Below are 23,765 nucleotides of genomic sequence, written 5' to 3'. Positions count from 1 at the left end.
CATTAGTGTGACGTTGCATTGTATATGGCACATTGCATATGGCGTCGCAGACCTAGGCTCCGCACACTACGAAGGTTGTTAAAGTCCTTAGAAGCGTCCAGTGGAGGGCAGCAAAACTGTGACAGTGAAAGGCATGCTCTGTCAGGAGAGGCTAAGGGCACTGGGCTGTCCAGTCTGGACGAGAGGAAGCTTGAGAGGTAACCTCGTTGCTCTCTGAGGATGGGAAGCAGGAGGTGCCTGACTCTGCTCCTGGAACTGATAGCAAGGGTGGGAATGGCACAGAGCTGCTAGGGGAGGATCACACTGGACAGTAGGAAAAATTTCTGTACTGTGAACGTGGTCAAACATTGGCGCAGGCTTCCTAGGGAGTGCCCCATGCCTGTCAGTTGTCAAGAGGCATTTAGACAATGCTTTCAACTTTAGGTTACTCCTGAAATTGTCAGGTAGTTGGACTTCATGGTTTTTGAAGGTCCCTTCCAACTGAACTATTCTATCCTGTTAAAATGTCAGCTGAGTTTTCATACAGTTGCTGTTCCTCTGTTTTTACTTTGTTACCTGCATAAGTGGTATATACCAGTACTAGACAAGATGTAATAGCTTGGAAATCAACCTATTGCATTCTACAATCTACAGAGCCTGATGTAAAGACTTTGCCTTACTGTTGGTGCCTGTACTTTCATAGAAGAGTAAAGGCTTCAGGCAGGCAGCCCATCCTTCAGACAGCTATGGAGGATGCCTACAGGTTCTTGGGTACCCCAGGTCCTCAGAAAGAAAAGGAGTATCTGCTGCTTCACGAGAAATTGAGCTATCAAGTGCAAAGAAAGGCTACTGAAGGGATTTCAGTATCTTTATCCATCTCAATTCATCTTTTAACTTCAAAAGGAATTGAGGGCGTTCAGAAATGGACTGACCCAAAAGAAAACTGACCCAAAGCTTTAAAAGTAGTTAAAATTCTATTCTTTCAACTTGCTTTCTCGTGATACAACAGGAAGTAAAAAAAGGAAAGTATCTGTGATAGTTGCACTTCTGACAAGTCCCTTCTAAGTAAGAGAACACAAGCTAGAGAACAAAACACCATCACATTTCATATCTTAAGGTAGTTTATTTTCTGTTGTACATATTTACTGTGTAGCAAAATAGCACATCTATTTATTTACATATTTTAAATTAATGTCATATTCTTTACATGTCATAACATTTTCATATTTTACTTGTCAGTACCAAATACTCAAAATTCTCTTCATTGTCCCCATAGCCTCTGTTTGGTTTCACTCAAGGGCTGTGTGAATAAAATGCTCCTGAACAAGACAATATTGGTAACACTGGAGATAACAGAAAGTCTTGCAGTGTTTCATCACAGACATCTTGGACAATACATAGAACAAGCAGTAGAAATATTTATGACGTAGAATTATAACGTGTGTTTAAATGAAACCAATAGAGATTGTTTATGAATTATCTGCAGCCATCTAAATCCCATAGTTTTTATAGTATATTCACAAAGAGCATTTCTTTAGTTTAATTACTTGAAGGTGAATACAGTTTTCCAAGCTTGAATGCAACTTTATTACTCCATTCTAGCTCTTATGAATAAAGGTCACCCATTAGCACTTTGAGTTTACTGATACCTCAAAACTCTATTTCTTGGGAGTTTTAGGGCTCCAACTTTAAGTGCTTTGAAAGGAACAGGAAGGCTCTGTTAATTTCAGAAGCTTTTAGACCATCTCCAGCTTGGTTTTAGATCCAGATTCCTAGAAGTAAAAGTGCATACTGGCTATTAAGAACACTGAGTTTCTTCTGTGTAAAATTCTTTCATTTTTAAATTCAGTCTAATTTATGAATTGTTATCTTGTATTTTAATCAGCTAGACTAACTCTATAAATAAAATTTAGATAGTATTAGAGTCTGAAAATGCCATATTTTGAGTACTCCTAGCATTCAAGACCCCTATTATCTTCAGTCATCTTTCTAAGGCAGTGAGGTGATGCTCTTCACTGTATTTTATTTCTTATTTTTGTGAAATTATTCCCATTGTGCTGAGCATTTGTGTTTCCATTAAATAATATTGCAAATATTAATTATGCTTTGTGAATATTGAAAAACAAGTTTCTGAGCTGAAGGATAGGTATGAATGTAAATAACATTAACTCCAAAGGTGCTCTCTGTAGTGAACGTTTTACCTCATTGAAGGAGTAAAGAGCATTCCTTTCTTTACTGCACTGCCTTTTCTGCACTATGAGCTCCATGCATACAGGCAAATGTAAATCTGCACCTAGCAGTCAGAGCATTTGCAAGAAGGCCCAGCTTGTAAATCAAGTAAATAAAATTACTTTGGACCAGAGAAAATAAAAGCCCAGAAGATGACCACATTCAATAATAGTCCTGCTGGATTCATTCAAACATACATAAATTCAACTCCATCTTATCAAAAAATGTACTCTATCCAAGGGTATAGGTACCATAAGTAGCTGCATGACCCTTACAATAGCTTCTAGACTGGGACTCTATTCAGAGAACTGTATGTGCATTCTGACACTTATATTCCACAGAAATACAATCATTTCAAATGATACATGCAAAAAAAAAAAAACAAAAAACCTATAATTCAGCCATGAAAATGTAAATATGCTACAAAGAATGATTCAACTAAAAAAAATGACCAGTAATATTAAAAGCAATTCACTGTATTGAGTTTGCTTTAAGATCAAACCAACACTTTCCCTCAAATAATGAATGCTGCTACACGTTCATTCTGTTGACCCAAAGCAGATGCATATTAGTGGAGACTGATATGTTAAAAGCGTTGTTTGTTTGTTTATTTTTTTCCATTATGAACAAACTGTGCTATTGTGATAATGGCAAAACAGACTTTTTTCTTAGATGTTCACTTGAAATGGAAGTTCTTAAAGTGTCCTGAGAGTTTTCTATCTTCACAGACTCTGATTTTCTGCACCTTTGTGGGATCAAGTCCTTGAACAATTCCACTGCCTTCTTTTGGAAGTGCTTCCCAACAATAACATACAGGATTGGATTCAAGCAACTATTGCTAAAGGCACAGTAGATTGCCATCTGGGTCACAATATCATTGATATCTTCAAGGCATTTCAAATTCCCTGCTAGGTAGCAGACTGTGTCAATGAGTGTGCTGATCTGGAATGGAAGCCAGCAAATGACAAACAGCAAGAGCACAGCAAGGACCAGCAAGGTGGCTTTCCTCTCTGTCTGGATTAACTTCAGTTTTTGTGACTTATTACTCTGTAAGGCCTTGATGATCTGAGTAGTGCAATAGGTGATTATGCAGAGAGGGATCATGAAGCCCACAGCATTCAGCAGGCAGTTGTTTGCAGGGTGCCAGTAGGGGGTTGGATAATCAAGAGAGCAGGCTGTAATGTTGTACTCTTTGAAATACTGTAAGTTTCGGAACACCATTGTAGGTGAGCATATGAGCAATGCACACATCCAGATTATAAGGCTGTTCCACTTGGCACAGGCTGTTCGCCGCATCCGTCCCAGAGACATGGTTTTACTAAGGCCAGGTAGCGGTCAATGCTCACTAATGTCAGAAAATAAATGCTAGAATAAGAGTTCATGTAGTTGATTGTGTTGACAGCTTTACATAGGAACAGGCCAAAAGGCCACTGAAAACCATTAGAAATATTAATGGCCCAGAAAGGTAAAGAACAGACTAACATCAGATCAGCAAATGCCATGTTTGCTAGGTAAATTTCAGCCACAGAGCAGCGACTCTTGTGGAAGTACAGGACGATAAGGACAAAGGCATTTTCTATTGTTCCCAGAATAAATATAATCCAAAGGAATCCAGGCTGAAAAGTCTGTAGCCATTTCCATGTATCTGGATTAATACATTTGTATTCATCCATCTGATGCACACTTGAATTATTGTGGAATTCTGCCGGACTGATTGTAAACTCCTGTGTGGCTGTAACATTGTAAAGTTGTGTAACGTTTTCAGTTGTGATGGTAATCATTTCTGTGAAGAGAAAGAGAAAAAAAAAAAAAGGTAAAATGAGACTGCTAGCTCATTGCTGAAAAAGACAAGAAGAAAAGCTGGCTCTGCTTTCCCCCACTCTCTTAAACAAAGATGGCATCAGACTTAGGATTCTCTGGGTAGCTTTTCTGTAGTCGCCTTGCTTGCACTCAAAGGGTTTCACAGAGCAAACTGCCATCGACTGCATATGTGGAACAATTTTAAGGGTGTGAAGCAACAGCCATCATTGTAATAAGCAGGTTAACTGAAACTGGCAAAGAACATTTGCCAACCTTTATTCACTAGTAAGTGAATAAAAGAAAACAGCAAGCTTACTTGTTTTGCTTTTCTTTCTTTCTTTCTTTCTTTCTTTCTTTCTTTCTTTCTTTCTTTCTTTCTTTCTTTCTTTCTTTCTTTCTTTCTTTCTTTCTTTCTTTCTTTCTTTCTTTCTTTCTTTCTTTCTTTCTTTCTTTCTTTCTTTCTTTCTTTCTTTCTTCTTTCTTTCTTTCTTTCTTTCTTTCTTTCTTTTTCTTTGTAATTCTTTGATGAGGGTGATGATTACTTCTTTTTCTTATCTTTGTGTATCGATATTCATAGTCTCCCAAAGGAAGATACATCGCTGTGAGACTTGTGCTTTCAGCTGAAAAGCTCACAGGCTTGTGGCATGTCTCTCAACATTTTCCACCTTCTTCTGTAAAACTAGAACTGATGGAATTCAATAATGTTTCCTCTCCCCAAAGCTCCTTATTTTTATCAAAATCTCCTCTCACAGCAATTTAGTCTGGAGGTCTAGTTTGCACTGAGAATGCTGCAGGAGCGAGGATTAGTATTTGGAAGCAGTGTGGCTTTGTCAGTTCACTGGAATCACCTGCATATTTCTGTACTTGGGTTACCATCTCTTTCTGCAGGCAAGTCACAGAAGAGATGCATAGTACAACCTTTGGAAGGGAACCTAGGTTTAATAGGTCCATAGCAGGTGGATTGGCAGATTGGCAAAGATAGTGGCCATCATCTAAGCAAAGACCTTAGGATTTGGACTTGATCCTTATGGATCCCTTCCAACTTGGGATATTCTGATTCTATTACCTGTCTGCAGTGAAGCTTCAGTGAGCTAATTTGACTGTATGAGCACAATGTGAAAACCAGGTGCTGTATTGTAAACATTCAGAACAGCCTAGGGTCTTAGAGGGAATTATTTAAGGACATAAATCTCAGATACGTGTTTAAATGTTAGTAGAATCAAACAGTTGAATGTCCAGGTTCCACTTGGTGCTGTTAAAATGTTAGCTGTGGTAATTACTGCTATGTTTCTGAGACACTGAATGCCCAAATATAAGAATTTAGGCCTGTATGCATAGTTATCTGGACTTGGTGACAGCAATATTGTTTGTCTTATTCCAGTTCTTTAAAATACCTCTGTTAATATTGTGGTATTACTGGAAGCTTTTCAGATGTATTTTTAACTAAAATATTTTTCTGACTCATTGGTAACTTGGCAGTGAAGATGCCTGTAATTCCTGGAAAGATGAAGTTCTCATTCATGTTCTGGTTAATGCATTAGTTGGTTGATAAAAGTCAATGCTGGGTATGCATGTTGACATTTGGCTGCTAGGTGAAGAAGTGCTGAAAAATGATGACCGGATTCTGTGTATTTATTTTAAAACTGTAGTGCTTGGGAACCAAATGCAAAGATCAAGACTGCATTTCATTAAGTATAACAAAAAGTCTCTGCTATAAAATTTACAACAAAACTGTCAGGCAGTACAAGTGAACTGGATAAAACAAGTGAGACTGAGAACCTTTAGAGATGAAACAACACCCTCAGCTGCCCCTCCCCTGACACCTCCGTGCTGTTCCCTGGGGCCCTGTCGCTGTCACACAGAGCAGAGCTCAGCGCTGCTTCGCCATTCCCTGTGAGGAGCTGCAGGCCGCCATAAGCCTCCTCTCAGCCCCCTCTGCTCTGGGCTGAACAAGCCAAGAGGCCACAGTCGATTCTCAAACACCTTGCCCTCTAGACCCTTCACCCTCTTTGTAGCCCTTTTTCCTGGCACTTCATGCTCTAAGAACGTTTAGGAAGTGAAATGCTAATGGACCAACAGAAGGTCATCTGAGAACAGAAGTTCTGTTGAGCGATGCCGTAAGCAGAACTGTTGTTTCTGCTGGGAGCCGGCAGCAGCTAGAATTGAGTGCACTATGAAATTCTTTGAGGTTGAATATCTGCAGATACTTCATAAGGCATTCATTAGTAATTCAAAGTCATAAAGGCTATGATACTGTTGGCAATTTCTATGCCTCTTTCTCATAATTATGACTAATAGGAAAGCAAGAACCAGGAATAATTTTACAGCAAACGGAAGCACAAAAACTGCCCATTGGTTAATGATATTTTTTTCCTTTTAATTCACCTTTTAAACGGTTGCATTTTAGAAAGGAAAGACGGAGAATTGTTTAAAATAAGTTACTTCTGTCACATTACTGTGGTCTAGGAACAGACTTCAGGACCTAGTTAGAATGTGACCAAGGCTCATGCTGTGCGGCTCCTGGCTGATCTGTCTCCTTGGTCCTTAGCTCAGGCTCTTCTGTAAAACATTGTTAGAAATGAGGGCGTGAATAGTGTAAAATGTACTAATCGTCATTACGTGTCCTATTTAAACAATTGACTGGGGCTATTCTCTGCAGCACGGGAAAGTCATTTGAACCATGTGCTTACTGAATAAATTATGATATACACAACCACAATTTAGAAAAGGGATTGATTTGACATTGTCTTATCTCAGGACAGTGAAAACAAATGCAATCCCCTCACAAAGACACTGTGTGTGCAATGCAAAACAGTTTTAATGTCTCATCTTGGACTGATTTTATCTGATGATTTTGATGTAAACTGTAAAGCAATTCACTATCATTGATTATGAAGGACTGCTGTAGTAGGTTGAATTTGTTTCTGCTGAAGTTAACCTCTTATTATTGGATACTTCATCCTTTACAGTTGGATAAAAATGCTGTCAGTCATTGTTTTCTGTTGTTCCAGAATTTTATTTTTTGCTAGTAGTATTGGGCGTAGGCTTTGGTAGTCAGAGGCTGCAGCATGGCTGGTGTGGCAGATAGCCACACCTTGCCCGTGCTGGTGGCACCCAGCCCTCCACTATTTTCAAACACTGTCCTGAGCAGTGGAGCAGGGCTTTGGGATTGGCTATTGCAGTCATATGTTGTGCAATGGCATGATCCTGCCAATGTTGCAAATAAGGTACACTCACAAAGAGATTGGGAAGAAGAGGGTAATGTACTGTAATTGCTGTGGTCATGGGTTGTTTAGAGGTAAGGGGAGAGGGACCCCAAAAGGTGACAGTCAGAAATGCCATGACCTGAAAGACCTGAGCGCTGTGAACAGTCATTAACACCTCTTGGCTTTGCCTGGAAACCTGGTGGGTTCTTCTATTAATCAAGGATGGACTTGTACGTACCTTCCTGGCTGAGGGGGCATGCCACAAGAGAGGTGTAAGAGGAGCAGGAAGTCAAAGATAATGCCCAGAGTCCAGGAGTCCCTTAAATTATTAGGTGAAGATGTAAGGTCTCAACACTACTGCTGTACATGCTAAAGACTATGGATGGTGTGAAGGAGGAGATGCAGAATGCGATGAAGCACAATGATAAGCCCTCTAAAGATCAAGAGCTGTGAAATAAGAAATGCAAATGAGGAGGAAAAAAGCTCAGAGCTCAGTTAATAGTGCTAATGGATATTTGTGAGTTCCAGGAAAGCTGAGATGTTTTCTTCTCCAAATGGAGAAATACCCATGCTTCATCAAGTGAATGTTTTTCACAATCAGATTTGGGTACCTCTGACAGTGGTGTTAAACTTTTACTGTACTATGCTAAATATTTGCTCATGTGCTGAGATATAGCGAGAAATAATCTGAAAGAACAGGGGAGAAAGCAGAAGATAGAAACTGTTGCCATACAACCTCAACCTTTTTGGTTGCTTGTTTCTTGAGGATTGGGAAACCTAAGTGTAAACTGTTATGTAAATAAAGGTATTGGAGACTAAAATGGGAAGGAAAGGACTACCTTAAACTTAGCCAGAATACTCAGTTTGATAGTTTATGGACTTTTTCTTCTTGATATCCAAATTAATGATGAGATGTTTGAATTACACTGACAAAAAAGTAGCATAAACATTCCTTGAGGCAGGATTGTTTAGCCCATAGCAATATTTCTGATTACAAAAGTACTGGAATTACAAACATGATGTAGTATTTCAGGTTCTGAAAGTTTATGCTTTCTCTTATTTGTAAATTATAGCCACATCCTGGTATGATCAAATTGTCCATGAATGACATCAGCTAGGATCTTAGGGATGAAATGAGTCACTGCAGGCCTCCACGCTTCCATTTCTAATTTATGGTCTCCTACAACAAAGAGCTCTTCTTTTGCCCTCAAGCAATAGTAGATACAGCTTAAAACTAAACAAGGACCTGAGTATCCTTGCAGTTATATTTCTGTCAAATGTCTTCACCCTGAGTGCTTGCCAGCTACTGCTGTTGTCCTAGGTTTACCGTTTATCAGCTTTTCACACAGACATGAAAAATTTCTCATTTCCTTTCCTTTTTGTGATCAAGGTCAGCTAACCATTGTCGTGTCACTTTGGAATAAGTGCTAGGAACCACTACACCACTCTCCCACTGTGTCACAGTGTCCATGCTCTGCCTCTTAAAACATGCCTACTTCTCTGGGCAGTATAAGGCTTCTTATCCACCAGAAAATTTGCCAGGATGAAGGGAGGTTTGATTCAATTTTATTCAAGGCAAACTTTGAACATTCCCTCCCCCTAGACAATAGAATCAACTCTCAAGTCACCAGAGTCTGTGCTGCCCAGCTCAAGAACTTTTTTGTTCAGTACTGATATATATCCAGGCACTTGGATTGAGGTCTTAGTCATTCTTGGTCTTATTTATTAGCATCAACGTAAGTGGTAGTGATACCAGACAACATTTTTAAAAATGGAAAAGGCTGAATTATAAATATTATTATTGTATGTTTTGTTTGCTTAGAGAAACAGCATTATGTCATCTCATACACAAATTACTGCTTCTTTTATTTGGATTACATAAAGAAGGATATAAGTCTACACAAAAACTTAAAAAAAAAAAAAAACCCTAAAAAAAAAATCAGCGGTAAGAAGTTGAAACTGGCTTATTGATTTATTCCTTCTGACTGCTTAAAATGCAAACACTGCAGGAGAATTTTGTTGCCAGCATCTTCACAGAACCACAGAATTGTAGTGGTTGGAAGTGACCTCTGGGTATCATCTAGTCTAACCCTGCAGCTAAAGCAGGTTTCCCACACATGGATGCACAGGAAAGTATCCGTGTAGGTTTTGAGTATCTCAAGAGGAGAATCCACATCTCCGGGCAGCTTGTTCCAGTGCTGTCACCCTCAAAGTAAAGAAGTTTTTCTTTGTGTATATGTGGAACTTCTTGTATTGTAGTTTGTACCCACTGCCCCTTGTCCTGTTGCTGGGCACTATTGAACAGAGCCTGGTCCTATCCATTTGACTCCTGCCCATTAGATACATGCACTGAACTTAGGGAAAGAGTATTCAATTAAAATGAAACGGCGTGTTTCATCTTGTGGACAAATGTTATTGCAGAAGTCTATTCATGCCTCCAGATTGTGTGCCCTAAAATAAAGTAGTACAATACTGATGATTAATCAACTTCATGGCTTTTATAAGCTTTTTCAGGTAAGGTTTTGCTATTTATCAGAATGTAAATCAATATTTTTGTGAGATTACATAGAATCAATTTATACCTCTCCTATTCCCTGGAATGACTATCTCTTGTTGTCACAGTTATGGAAGCAATTGTGTCAGACCTATTTGGTGGTAGTGCCTGGGAGTTGGGTATCCAGACCCGAAATTCATTTCAGTGATACAGATTCAGAACAAAGGCCTTGTGAAGGCTGGATAGAACACCCAGCTGAAATCCACACTGAAGAGTGTGTGGAATCATCCTTAACAGTATTTTCTGTTTATTTAGGTACGGCCAGTAGCTGGTTTGTCATATGTACCTGTAGCTTTATATATAACCAGGTGACGATGGTACAAAGAACAGAAAATCTGGGAGGAAAAAAATAGTTTTGAGTGGTTACAAATTAAGAGAGGCATTGGCTTGCTTCTGAAATATGAGAGTTTAGTGAAGTGCTTTTTTAGAAGAAAGATCAGTTGCAGAAAGAAACAGCAAAACACCCAAGGCCTGCCACAATCTCCAGTCTAAATCTCTGATCTGGTGCAGACCTCAGGGTGTTCCAATGCTATTTATTTTTTGTGAGGATTTGTCCTCTTAAATATACCTGAAGACAGCTTAGGAAGCCAACTTTCCTTTGGTGTTGCCCACTAGTCCATCAGCCATGCTTCTTCCTGCTGCTATAAAAACTACAATAAATGCAACAGAGGAGCTGTCAGAGCCATAAGAATTAAAAAAAGGCACCTGCCTGACAGATCTGCTGTTACTGAAATGAGAAATAACAGGAGTTTAAAAGATGCTATAGGTAAGGGTGGTTTTCTGCATCATGGTGCTTACTAGAAAGTCTGTTTTCTGCTGAATGAAAGTATTACTTCTGCTTTCTCAAGGGCCTATAATGTTAAAATTTATTGACTTAAGAAAATAAGATGTGACAGAACTTCCTCTAACTGCCTCATCTGAGACCATCTGACAGGTCATAAATGTTTGCCATTCATTGATATGTAGATTTCATTTTAACACATTTAGAGGGTTTCATTCCAGGATAACGTTTACAGGGCAAAGAGATTTTTATTTTTTCTCAATTTATTATGATGTTATGACATAACAACTTCAACGCGTATCCTTTATCTTCACACCTGCAGGTCCAGTAGGCCTCAAGAACAGTTGATGGAATAGCCTAAGCAGAAGATTTTTGGCAAGGACTGGAAGACATGTCACAAGATCAAGGTCATCTTCTGTGGTGGGTCTTATTTTTGGACTTTGTTGTTAACAAAAACACAGGAAAGACATTCTCTTTATGATTTCTGTTCTTTCTCTTTTAGGCTTATTTTCAAAGCTGCTCATTCAACTTTTTCTCAACTTTATTATTTCAGAAATCATCTTTGTCATCTGTCCCCAGTATATTAACTCTCTTGTTTCCAACCAGACCAAGGGCAATGGGATTGGTTGTTTCCCTCTCTTAGGCCTTAGATAGCATTTGAGTTGTGTCTTTGTCTGAATATAAAAAATGTATAATTATGTGGCTGTTGTGAAATGTACTCTGAAAGTTACTCAGAATATCCTTTTAATTCTGCTTTACTGAGAATGTATTCATTATTTTGGAGAGGCAGAAGAAGTGCCTGAATAATTCTTAAAATGTTTCTTACCTTCAGTTTTACAATGAGAAGATTTATTCTCTGCTTTTACTGTCTCAGTGACTCATTTCTAATTTCCACCCTTTGTATAAGTAATCTTTACTTGGCTTTAGTTCACATGATATTGTAGATCAGCAGATACTTCCTGTGGCAATGCTGGCTTAAGCAGTTCCTGCTCTTTATTCTCTGCTGTTCCTTTCCACCCTATGGCTACCCTCACAATTACTATTCAGTTTTATGAGCCTTCATGTTGAACCAGATTGAGGAACTCAAGTGGGACAAAAATAACCTTGTAGAAGGAAAGGCTTTTTAATGAGAATGAAGTCCCCAGTTTGTCAGAAAATTAAGGCAGTGAACAAAAATGAAGTTTTTACTTTTTAAAGAGGAGTTTAGAGGCTCTGGTGTGTAAACTTGAAGCACACCATGGAACAACAGCTACTACGCTGCAGTTACCATTAAGGGTCAATTATGTTAGAAAAAAAGGAAAAATATGTATTCTGTTAAAGCAATTATCTCAATAACAATGGGTTTAAGGTGGGAATAGGCTATTATTCTTTCCCATGGGTGGGATGGGAAGACGCACACTTTCAATACTTGCTGTTGTAATCAACTAAAGAAAGACGTGCTAAGAACAGAAGCCCAATCAAGTGAGATGAAGCACCTTACATAATATTTTTTTTCTGAATTGATATCTTGAAAGGAGTCACTTAAGACCCTGTAGTATTATGCTTTTCCAGAAAAATCCCATACTTTTCATATCCAATAATAACTTGGGATTTTATTTTTCAATGCTTTATATATCCTATTCAATAAGTCCAATAGTTCTGATAGAATATGGTATCTATGTGTAAAATAACTACAAGAGATTGTGAACAGCAGAACAAAATGTCTGGAGTCCTGTAAAAACTGGTAGGAAGAGGAAAATCTGAACTGAATCAGTGGGAAGGGTAATTGTGTATGAAAAAGGGCCAGTCTCGCTATGAATTCTGTATAGATTTGGTCTACATTGGTGGTGTTCATTCTCTTATTTGTTACTACCTATTTTAGAAACGGTTCTACTAACAGTAGAATGTCCTCCAAATGATGCAAATGGAACCTAAGTTTGAAGTTGCTTCTGTTCTGAAAGTACTTTTTTGTTACTATAGATTTATTTCATCTGAAATGAGAAATTGTTATTTTTAACATCATAGTCTAGCCTTAGATTAAAAGAAAAAGGTCTTCAAGTTTCTCCAGACATTAAATCATTCAATTTCAACTTTGTCATCAGTAGTTTTAAAAATACGAAAGGATGAAAACTTGAGTAACACGATCTTACCAGACCACTGGCCCAGACAATGGCAAGAAGTTAGACTTCCTTGATGCCATCCAACTTGGATTATCCTAAGATTCTTATTTTGTGCTTCTTGTACTAATAATTGAAACTTCAAGTTGAATTTAGCCCAACAAACAGAAGCAGAAGGTCAACAGAGGATCCTTAGGAAGCTATGGACATTTTTGTTGAAAGCAACATGTGAACTGACTTGTGCTAAAGAAGCTTCTTGCTAATATCAGGACAGAGGTATGGCTCTTCAAAGTCAGAAAAGTAAGTAGAGATAAGCTGACTTTAACTGACTGGGTTTTCCCTGGTGGCAGAAGGGAGCCTGGATGCCTACTTTGAGGGGTGATGCTGTGGGCTGACATGTGCCCGGTCACATCTGCTTATGAGCTGTTGTGTGATGCAGTGGACTGTTTGAGTCATGTTTCAAATGTGTGTTATCTGTGTAGTACTAAAGAATGTACTGTTAAATTCGCCTTACAGATATTTATGTTCCTTCACTTGTCTCATTAGGTGATCATAGGGAGAACTGTGGAGAGGGGGAGATATGGAAGACTTTAGAAAAGATCTTAAGTCATTATAGAACAGGAGATGCATAAGAGAAAAAAATCAACTATTTTGAAGAACAGCAGCAGCCAAATGTGTTTGGGAGGCCATTCAGGTGCTTGAGTATGGGTATTTTGGAATGAGTATGAGATAGGGCCTCTGAGAAGCACGTGCTTCTGGAGCCAGGCAACAACCTTGGAGTTCTTGAAATAACCGCAGATGCTGCTGGTGACCCTTTGCCATTTGATATTACTACAAACTAGCAAATTGTGAGGCTTAGCAGAGCATTATGGGGACTATAAAATAGAGCATTACAGCTATAAAATGAAATACAGAATTACAGCAAAAGAAGAGAAGGAAAAGGGTCTCCTGGGAATTAGTCTGTTAAAACAGTCCAGGTTTTAAGAGTTGAAAAAGAGAAGCTGCTGATTTGTTGTGGAAAAAAAATGGTTGAAACATAAAATTATGCTTAACAACAAAACACACTTAAAATCTGAAAAATAGTTAATTTCCTGTATTTGAAATGAGTAAGTTTGATGTGGTGCTCAGTGTATTGGACTTTGGATTGCTGTTGTTTTTAAAGAAAATTCCTGCTTCTTGTCTTTTGGGACACTAGGAATGCTATATAAAGCTCTGTGGTACCTTGGCAACAACTAAATCAGATGAGCTAGAGGCAATGGTTTTTGTTTTTACTTTTATGTGTTCTCTCCGGAAAAAAAAAAAAAGGTACATATGGGCAAAATAACAGAGGAAAAGTAAACCAAACCTGCCTTCATGCACTTATTTTTACATGGCCGAAAAATAGGAAAACACTGAGGAAGCATACCAAGTGGCATAAATTTCTTGGTGTCTTCCCTACCATGTACAGTGGGAATATCCTGCAGAAAGCTCTGGACAATATGAATAGAGCAACAGAGGTGGAATAGTAACAGGAAAAAACTAAATTCTGAAGTGCTTCTGTTTGCAGGAAGATGGAGCAACTGATGTTCCTTTACTTGCCTTGCTTTAGTGGAGGCACAGAAGAGTTGCTCAGCAGCTTATGAAACTCCACTTAAGGCTCCTTCATTGATGAGCACGTGGATGTCCTCTTCAGCTCTACATTATTCCTACCAGACTTCCTTGGCCCTGTTTAGCCATTCCTTTCTCCTAACAGCTCTTTTTCCTGGGTATCAGCTCTAAGTTCTCGTGACTAGGTAAAATGTGAAGGTCTAATGGCCAAATAATGTTTATTCATGCTGCTTCCTTTGTGTACTAATTAATGTTGAGATTTGCCTTTCAAATGAATGGCTCTGTGCCCTGAAAGTACTTTGCTTCTAGCTTCTAGAGAACATTTTAACAGCCATTTAGGCAAAAAAAGGCTGATTTGCCCCGAGTGCCTCCAATTACAATAATGTTTACACAGTTATTAATGGCATTTGCAGTAATGCAGCATTTTCTACACGTTTTCACAAGTGACTCTCACGACTATGACTTGAGAAAAGGCTAAGTATCTCCAATAGATTTTACTCTTGAGCTGATCAGGCTCTGCTACATTTTTACAACACACTTTGTGCTGCTGCAACAAAGATTTCATCTACAGATACAGTTATCCTCAACAGCATGCTGCGCATGCAGATATCTGAAGGTATCATACTCAATCTGTCTTTTCTAGAAGATAGTAATAACAGAATGCCTTGGGCTCTCTTAATGCCTTCCAAAAAAGCATATGATATATGGACATCATCCAGTAAAGATGAAGTTTTCAAACATCAAACTGGGCTCAGACAGCAGAATAGGTTGGAAAGTATGATTAACTATATAATGGTTGATTTTCTTTTCCATTTTGTACTCTCTGGAGAACCAAGCACCAGACAGTTCCCTTCTCAAGGAGAAACATAGAAGACCAATGACAATTTTTATGAGAAGGTGCACGGTATTCCTATGGAAATTCAGAATGAAGCATTCAAATAAATGTTGACAAGTATTTGGTGATAAACTAGACCGTACAAGCAGTCATGTGTTTTTCAACTCTGTGGTCTGGAAGGCTCAGGATACTTCTCCGTCTGAGAACTGGTGTGATTTACAACGCCAGTTTACAACAAACAGTGTTTGGATTATGATCTTATTTTTGCCTTTTCATTCTTTGCCAGTGTTCTGAAATTAAACCAGGTGCTAATTTGTTGTCCTCCCTTGTTAACAGCAGGAGATGTCGGAGACTTGCTGGAATCTGATAGAGAAAATCTCTTGTTCACTGTGTGGCCACAGTTTTTGAGCACAAGTGGTTGCCAAGATTTGTCTATCTGCTCTTTTGAGATTATGAGTGCCAACACAAAAACATGGTGAGGATTTTGTTTGAAGGGTTCTTTTTTTGAATACATGCCACAGCCCCTTCAGAGAATTCTTGTACCCACAGCTAGCAAAAGCAAAGATCCTTCTAAGGTTGAGCAGTCAACTGATGTTGGGTTGTCACTGGGCAGCTATGTAGTATGACATGAGATCAGAGATACTGTCCTGCCTGTACAGTGGTAACAATTCATGGATCATATCTTCCCATACTTCACCTATTGCTGCAACTCTGTATGAAATGTTTTACTACATGTCAGAGGAGGCAGAATTCTTTTATTAAAAGGACAACCAAAACAGAAAATTTATTGAGAAAAAGGTTTAATTTTTTTTCCCCCCAAAAATGATTTGGGAAAAATAACAGGGAAGATTTTGGAGATGTAGTTTCTGATTCTGAACAATGAAGGAGGCATACAGACAAGTAGCTCATGGCTCAGCATGAGGCTCAGATTCACTCTTGAGCTCTGTGGCTATCCAAATAGTTTATTATCTTTACAAAGTGAAGCAGCTCCAAAAAAAAAAAAAAAAAAAAAAAAACCAAAAAAAACCAAAAAAACACTGAGAATGAAAGTGGCCAATGTACTACATTATCCACCAGGAGCTTGCTTTAGAAGAAAGAGGCCTCATTCAAAATTCTTAATTCTGTGGGGCCCATTCCCAGGCAGATTTCCCCTGACCAAGTGCACGTCGTTTGGTTTCTTGCTGCTACAAAGAATGTCAAGATTCTTTCATTCCAGATGGGAATTCCTTCCTTTTGCCCCTTCCAACTTTTATGTGAAACAGAATTTCTACCTTCTGACCAGCTTAGTTCATTTGGGAAAATATTCTAATTTAAGTTAATCACATCCTGTTTGAAGTCAGGTACCTCCAATTTTGCAGGCACTGTAGCACATAAAGCTGTCTGTGGCATGCAACAGCTCTCTGCAGCAGGCAGAAAAGTCTTGTGGCAGGCCAGGAACAGGTGGAGAGGAAATGGGGGGATGTGAGTTCTGGAAGAGAACATAACACTGTTAAAGAAAACACCGGAGAAAGATTACTAATTGGAAGGAAGGAACACTGGAAAGAAGGCAAGAAGGAAAATAGGGGTTTAATCTCCCAGGAGAGAAAAGGGCTTGAAAGCAAAAAATGAATGAATAAAAATTTCTGTTTGAGTCAAATATACACCAAATTAATAAGAGTTTTTACCTGGAAATTCTATTCAAAATGTTATAAAACCTGGATTTTTTGCAAGTGCAGAAGTATGAAATTCCCAATGTCCTGCACAGCACCGTATTCATGCTTTAGATACCAACTGGTAGGCCAAGTCTATTATGGAAGGAAACAAGTAGCTGTCTTGCATTTCTGAAAAGGACTGACATTTCCCAAATGTTGCAGGAAATGTCTTTCCAAAGCTGACTCCACTATGTTACTTCTCCTTCCTTTTGGTTTTGGGAAATATTCCTCTTGCTGAGCCAGCTGACTGGAATTTCTTGGCTATGAGGTGACTTCTGAATGAAAAAAAAAAAGTTTCCCAGGGAAATGATGTAAGTAGAATGTGAGAGCACACAATCCATATGTCATGCAACATGTCTCTACCTGTGTTTTTATGAGTGCATATGTTATAAATTTAGATCTAGTGTGAATAATATCCCCTCCATTCACAATTTGCCTTCTTGTCAGATTTGTTATGTGCATTTAACCAGGCTGGAATAGCATCACTTTGAAAATGAACTTGCAGCTCACCAAGAAAACAAACAAACAAACAAGCAAGAGCAGCAACATTTAAAAAGCTCTCAAATTTTAAACCAGCATCCTTCTTCTGTAAACTGCCAGTAGGTTATTTTCATTATGTGATTCTTGTACTTGCTGTAAATCCCTATAAAGAATGGTTTCTGAGAAGATAAGTGTTTTTGTTAATGCTCATGAGGATTACTCCCAGATTCTCATTACTTGCATATTTCAGCATTAACTATAATAAATAAAATATAATACTTGCCTGAGCAAAGGAGAAGAAATAAACAAACATATATGTGTCAATCACAATAGATGAACAAATCACAAATGAATGGCAATATATACATATATATAATTTTTTGTAGCAAGTTAAAATGTGGGGACCAGGAACAAGTGTTGGAGTCAGAAAGTTTGAGATGGATTGCCCCATCTCAGAGGATGGCATAGAAATGAGTACAACAGAGGTGGGTGGGTATAGTGATTATGTAGAGGAGCGTGCATTTTGCTTCTCTGACAAGATGCTAATAACCTCTCTGCATGTGTTTCTCTATATTTCTATGATTGCCTAGAGAAAAAAGAGAGAACATTTCCACAAAACAAAGATTTCAGGCTCACTTGTAGTTCCACAAACCATTTGCCTGTTGCTTTGTTGTTCACTTTGGGAAAAATAGTTTGTGATTTTCAGTGCCCAGCATCAGAAGGAGTGGGCAGAGCAAAACCTGTAGGATGATTCTATTACCATCCTGTCTTTGTTAAACTGGTGCTTCAGTGGTAATCAGTGTGCAAGAGCCCTGCAAGTACACAGGCAGGTTTTGCCTCAAATTGCCTATAGTCTAAGTAGAAGCTAAATGTAATAGAAAGAGCGAAGAATATAGCCCATTTTAGGGAAAGAGTGCTGGAGAATATAAGAGGTGCATGCAAAGCTGAGCCAAAACCTAGTGACAATGTTTTCATTATTTCCATCCTCCTGCATGGAGCAAGGAGTTGGACTCAATGATCTTTCTGGGTCCCTTCCAACTTGGGATATTCTGTGATTCTGTATTTAAGGATCAGGTCCCACCTTTGAATTATGAAAGCCTCACAGCTGCTTGCAACAAAGCTCAGGAGACCTGAAGAGCTGCTCCCAGCTTACTGGCCTGCCTGGTGTCTGCAAGCCGTTTACCATTGCTGGGGTCTGCTTCATGTGTGTGGGCAGGGGCTTGCATCTGCCTTCTGGAGGGGAGCCTGCTGCCCATCCTTTGTGTTCTGTGACCCAAGAGCAGCAGCCTTTTGGGCAGTCAGCTGGCAGACCATACAGCCACAAGAAAGGGAAAAAGCCCCTCCGGGGTCACAGGGATGCAGCTCCCAAATAACTTGCAGGAACACTGCAGGAGGAAAACCCGCTATAGCCAGTTCTGCCTATGTGCATGCATATGTAGATCCTGTTAATATCAAAATGACCTTGATCTCTAACCACAGCTTGCTCTCCATATTGCTGAGGTTATTGCAGATAATGAGTGTGAGAAATGGATTTCTGCATTTAGGAAGCTCCACTCTCTGGCAATTCAAGAGCTCGAAGCCTGGCTTTGTTTGCAACACCCTCATCACGTTGGCATACCTGAGTGTAAAAGGCTTAGCCCTGGAGGGTCTGCAAACCTGAAAGTTCCTCCTTATTTGCAGGGATCACAAAGACAATCCCAGAGCTGCTGAATCATGCTGAAGAGTTAATATACAGGGGAGGTAAATACAGCACAGCAGCAAAAAGAGGTAAAATCCACCACTTCAGCATATTTGCAGAGTCCTGAAGCAGTTTGTAATGGAGCAGATTTTCCACAATGTCTGAATGCTCTGGGCTTGCTTATCATCAGAATGGAGACAGTTTGCTTTCAGCAGGCAACTTTGCTCCTTGTGCTATTTTTCCTTTTCTTTCTGCTCTGTGTTCCCTTTGCGTCTGTTCTCTACTGTCTGGGGCTTGTAGTGAGGTGATGGACCACGGTCAGTGTTCTTCAGCCTCACTATGCTAGTATTGCTTCTAAGTGAATGGCATATCATCCCTGCGGTGATAGCTAGCAGGTCTAACTTTATGGGAAGACAGCAGCCTGCAGTGTCTGTATTTAGTGTTCTTGCATTGCTCATCTTGCTGTGGTAGTCCTCACTGCCTCCAGGCTGTCATGCCACAGGGATGCCCTCTCCTCCCTCCAATACGGGTTTGGAGTTCTCACTGTTTCCCTTATAGGAGCCTGACTTCATGGGGAGCTGGATCAGGGGGCTCCAGTTTGAACAGAATCTGTCGTGAAACTGTTCCCTGAGCCTGTATTATATCATACAATCAGCAAATGGAATAGGTTGGAAGGGACATTAAAGACTATTCAGTTCCACCTCTTGCCATGGGTTGGCTGTCCTCCACCAGGTCAGGGCCCAGGGCCCCATCCAACCAGATCCTGAAAGCCTCTGGAGATGGGGCACCCACAGCTTCTCTGGTCAGCCTGTGCCACTGCATCCATCCTCTGTGTAAAAATTTTCTTTCTAACAACTAACCTAAATCTCTCCTCTTTCAGTTTAAAACCATTCTTCCTTGCCCTTTTAAAATGTCAGTCTCTCTCCTGATTATAAGCTCTCTTCAAGTACTGGAAGGCTGCAATGAGGTCTCCTTGGAGCCTTTTCTTCTCCAAGCTAAATAAGTCCAACTTTGTCAACATTTCTGCACAACAGAGGTGTTCCAGCCCTTTGATCATCCCTGTGACTGTCCTCTAGACCTACCCCAACAGCTCCATGTTTTCCTTGTGCTGGGGGCCCCAGGCCTGGACACAATACTCCAGATGGGGCTTCACACAGGCAGAGCAGAGCAGAGGGGGATAATCCCCTTCCTTGCTTTTCTACCACCCCTGTTTTGATACAGCCCAGGATACAGTTGGCCTTCAAGGCTGCAAGCACACACTGCTGGCTCATATTTACTTTTCTGTTTGACCAGTGTGATTTCAGTCCAGTCTCTATTGGACAAAACAAACCCCTTCTCCTTACGATGCTCACCAGGGGATGTCCTCTTCCTTAGCTGTGCTAGGAGAGGGGCTCACCCAGCTGTGTACTCTCAAAAGGTGAGGACATATGTGGCAATGTCACTTGAAAGCATCGCTGCCTCACCTGTTCCCAGTCTGCCCCACTGCATGTTCCCACTCCAGTGCTGTAGGCTGTGACTCTTTTGCAGATGTCACAAGTACTCAAATGGTATAATCAGCTCAGGAAATAGATTCACTTCAAGAAAAGTCACTTGTTTAACCTTTCCCTGGTCAGAAACACTGTGCAGCAGCACAGGGAGGAGAAACAGAAAAGCAACAGTGCTGCAAATCCATTGTGCAAGGAGAAGCTGGAGGCTTCAGGCATCTGCACCCAAAGTCACACCAGCTGAAGCAGCAGATCAGCTAAGGACAGCTTCTGCCTTCACTTTGAGGCCCTGTTTGTTGGCAGTCACGCATCAGCTGAGCAGGAGCACACGTTTCATCCATGTGTGTGTAAAATTTGAAGCATACAAGGAGGAAGAGAGACCAATATTTAGATAAGGCAGGGAAAATCCAAAAGTTTGGAGTGGAGGGAGGGCTCTAAAATCCACTGGTGACAAAAGAACAAGCCTGGCTTATGTGTAGCTTTTAAAGAAAAAACAGATTTTAGCTAAATGGCATTTTGACTGAAAATGTTTATTCTCTCTCTCTCTCTTTTAAATTTCATATTGATTAACATTGCTAATGAGCTCAGGTGTACATTTGTTGCTGACTTGGTTACTGGGAAGGAATGTGTTTGTTTTTAAAGCAAAGCTCTATTCACTAGCAAGTCTTCCTGGATTTGCAATAAGATTTATTTTTCCTACTCTGACTCTGAAAACAGTGAGGTTTGGGTTTCTAAAAGTTTTTGCCTCCTTCTTTCCAGGAAGAAATACACTATCTAAAACTGACTTTTCCTAAGCACTGAATTTTATCCTCTTCATAATTAATAGGCTAAAATTCTTCCCAGTACCTCTTGTTTTCTATCTGGGAAAGGAGTTTAAATGTGATAATACTTGCTCTGAGAATACAGCTCTGAGATTCTTTTTTTCTATTGTGGGTATGAGATCCTTAATTCAGGAAGCTCTAACTCAAGAGGAAAGGCTGGGCTTTTCTGTTGGGTTGGCAGTACAAAACGTTCAGGTAACTCTGACTTACTCACTTAATCTTGTTCTAGCATGTACAGGGCTCAATGGAAAACCTGACAGAAGTGTTCTGGAGATGTCTCTGCTCTGTCTATCCCATCATCTTTATTAACTTAGGTATGCTTATCTCTTCTCTTTATGTTTGTGCTCTTCAGACTGAAAAGACAGATATATTTGGAAGTTTCTGAATGATTCTGAAGCGTCAAGATGCTTCTCTTCATTATTTCCTTAATGAATTTCCAGAAAAAAAAAAAAGCAGAAAAGATAGGAGCCACATGACAGATATTACACAATATCCTGATACTTCAGATTTAGAGATTCTGCTTTAAAAAGAAATATATTATTTACTATCTCTGTTCAAGCTTCTCTAAGAATATGTGTACAACTGCTCAAGATAAAACCACGTTCTAATTTTAGGAGGTGGCATCTGTATGATTGCATACAACGTATCAGAACCAAGGATTCTAATGACAAACTTTGAACTGTTTTGGCTGCATGACTATTTTGTTACTATCGTTACTATACACAGCCTACTGCTTACAATACTGCGTAATGGAAAATGAGTAGCATATATTTCAGTATTTGATCCTTCTGTTATACTATTCTAATTACATTTCCAGTTCTAAGCTTTTTATTTTTATAAGCATCTTATAAATCATGCTTTCACTGTATTTTTTCATTTTAATATAAAAATCAGAAGGAAACCAATGAAGTTGTTCAAAGGTGAACTGAAACCTTTCCTTGTTACACAAGAAATAACTCGTAAGGTTTAGTCTTTGCCATTTTGCCAGTACAGATGAGACAGGTCAGCAGCATGAGGTACAAACACATCCACACTGTGGCACAAAGTTGACAATCAAAACAATAAACAGTGAGAAAACGTTGAAGGCACACAGAAAGAATTGTCACTGCCTTTTCCCTCGTTCTTGTTAGGTAAGTTCTCAGCTGAAAATGAAGTTAGCTATTTGTACCTTCTGTTCTCTCCTAGCTAAAACAAATGGAACACACTGACTGCCCTCCAGACAGAACAGATTGTTTCCCTCACGTAGCCCATACCCAACAGTCCCTGTGTATGTGGCATCCTAAGCACTCTGAAATAAAGCACTTTTTTTTCTGTAAATGTTTCACCTCAGCAAAATCTGCCAAGTTAGCACACTGCATCAGTGATAATTATTTTCTTCCTCTGTTCTTGGAATCTTAATGATGCCAGTTCTTTTCTAATTGAACTAGAAATGTATTAAGAATTCAAGAAGTGGCTTCGAAAAAGTAACAAACTACTGAATTTAAATAATGACAACTTTTCAAATGAAAAAGAAGTGGAAGCACGTACCTTGACTGCAAATTCGCTACTGAGAAAGTACAAACAAGTGAGTGCAACACTTCTCAGTGAGCAGCCACGCTCCTTCTGTTGTATGAATGAGTGTAACTTCTGATTTTCTGCCCCTCCCTGAACAGAGCAGACTCATCCCTCTGTTGATGACATCATATTCCTGGACTTTCTGCTGTACTGTATTTCATTTCAGGAGTGCAGCTTGTTTGCTGTAACCAGCATGAGACCACTCCTATTTGACTATGGGTGGTAAACAGTACAAATCAATTTGATATAGCAACGTCCCACAGAGTGTGTATGAAACAGCCATATGTGTTTGCAAAGAGCCTTCAGAATTGTGTGAGCATACACACATACAACCTCAATCCTGATTTCAGTTGATAGTGTGTGTATTTTATTTTTAACCGCTGTTAGACAAAACCAAGAGCTAAATAAGCTAGCTTCTTGCAAGACTCAAATCTTTAAAACAGAAAAAAACAAATACCTCATTTACAATCTTACATTCTTCTCTTTCACGGGAAGAAATTTAGTGTTTATATTTCTCAAAAACAAAGAGCATTGCTCTTCCACAACTGAAATCTCTGGCTGTGCTCAGTCAGCTGAGAACAGAAATCCCAAATACCCCTTAAAGTTTTAAGCAGTACCAGAATTTCTCCAAGACTTTGGAAGGAATGTCCATAGGAAATAGAGTTATACCAGAGAGAAGAGTCTTTTTCCGTTGACAGTGACTTTTATTCTGAATTTGAGATCACAGCAGAGCCAATTTTTCCATGTTTGTTAGAGGCATCGCTGTTTTTCTTCTATTTATACAATTAAACTGAAACCTGAAATGACAGCCATAGTTGCAACATTCCACACAAAGAATACATCTTCATTCAGAGGAAAAATTAACAGAGAAGAGGCTGCTCCCCCTGTTTCACACACATTACTAATTCTGAAAGTAAATGATGCAAGAAAAAAAACCTTAGAGCTAATTATAGCCTATGTGGTCTATTTTGTGATCAGTTGTATCTACCA

General features: G+C 39.3%; 1 protein-coding gene and 1 long non-coding RNA gene across 2 annotated transcripts in view; one reads left to right on the top strand and one right to left on the bottom strand.

Annotated features, from left to right (window-relative positions):
* Positions 1 to 1,085: 1,085 nt before the first annotated feature.
* BDKRB2 (bradykinin receptor B2) lies at positions 1,086 to 22,842 on the bottom strand. The gene is given in 3 exon segments (NM_001031553.2): positions 1,086 to 3,521; positions 3,524 to 3,991; positions 22,749 to 22,842. Coding segments are annotated over 2 exon segments (1,143 nt in total). The 5' UTR covers positions 3,990 to 3,991; positions 22,749 to 22,842; the 3' UTR covers positions 1,086 to 2,844.
* Positions 10,707 to 23,765, top strand: part of LOC107053542 — a 78,840-nt gene continuing 65,781 nt past the window's right edge. The window contains exon 1 of the long non-coding RNA XR_005860560.2: positions 10,707 to 10,969. This is a non-coding gene — a long non-coding RNA (uncharacterized LOC107053542). The remainder of the gene's footprint in view (positions 10,970 to 23,765) is intronic.

Source organism: Gallus gallus, chromosome 5 (assembly GCF_016699485.2).
Source record: "Gallus gallus isolate bGalGal1 chromosome 5, bGalGal1.mat.broiler.GRCg7b, whole genome shotgun sequence".
Lineage (NCBI taxonomy): Eukaryota > Metazoa > Chordata > Aves > Galliformes > Phasianidae > Gallus > Gallus gallus.
The sequence above is the reverse complement of the archived record's forward strand: the minus strand, read 5'-3'. Positions and strand labels throughout refer to the sequence as shown.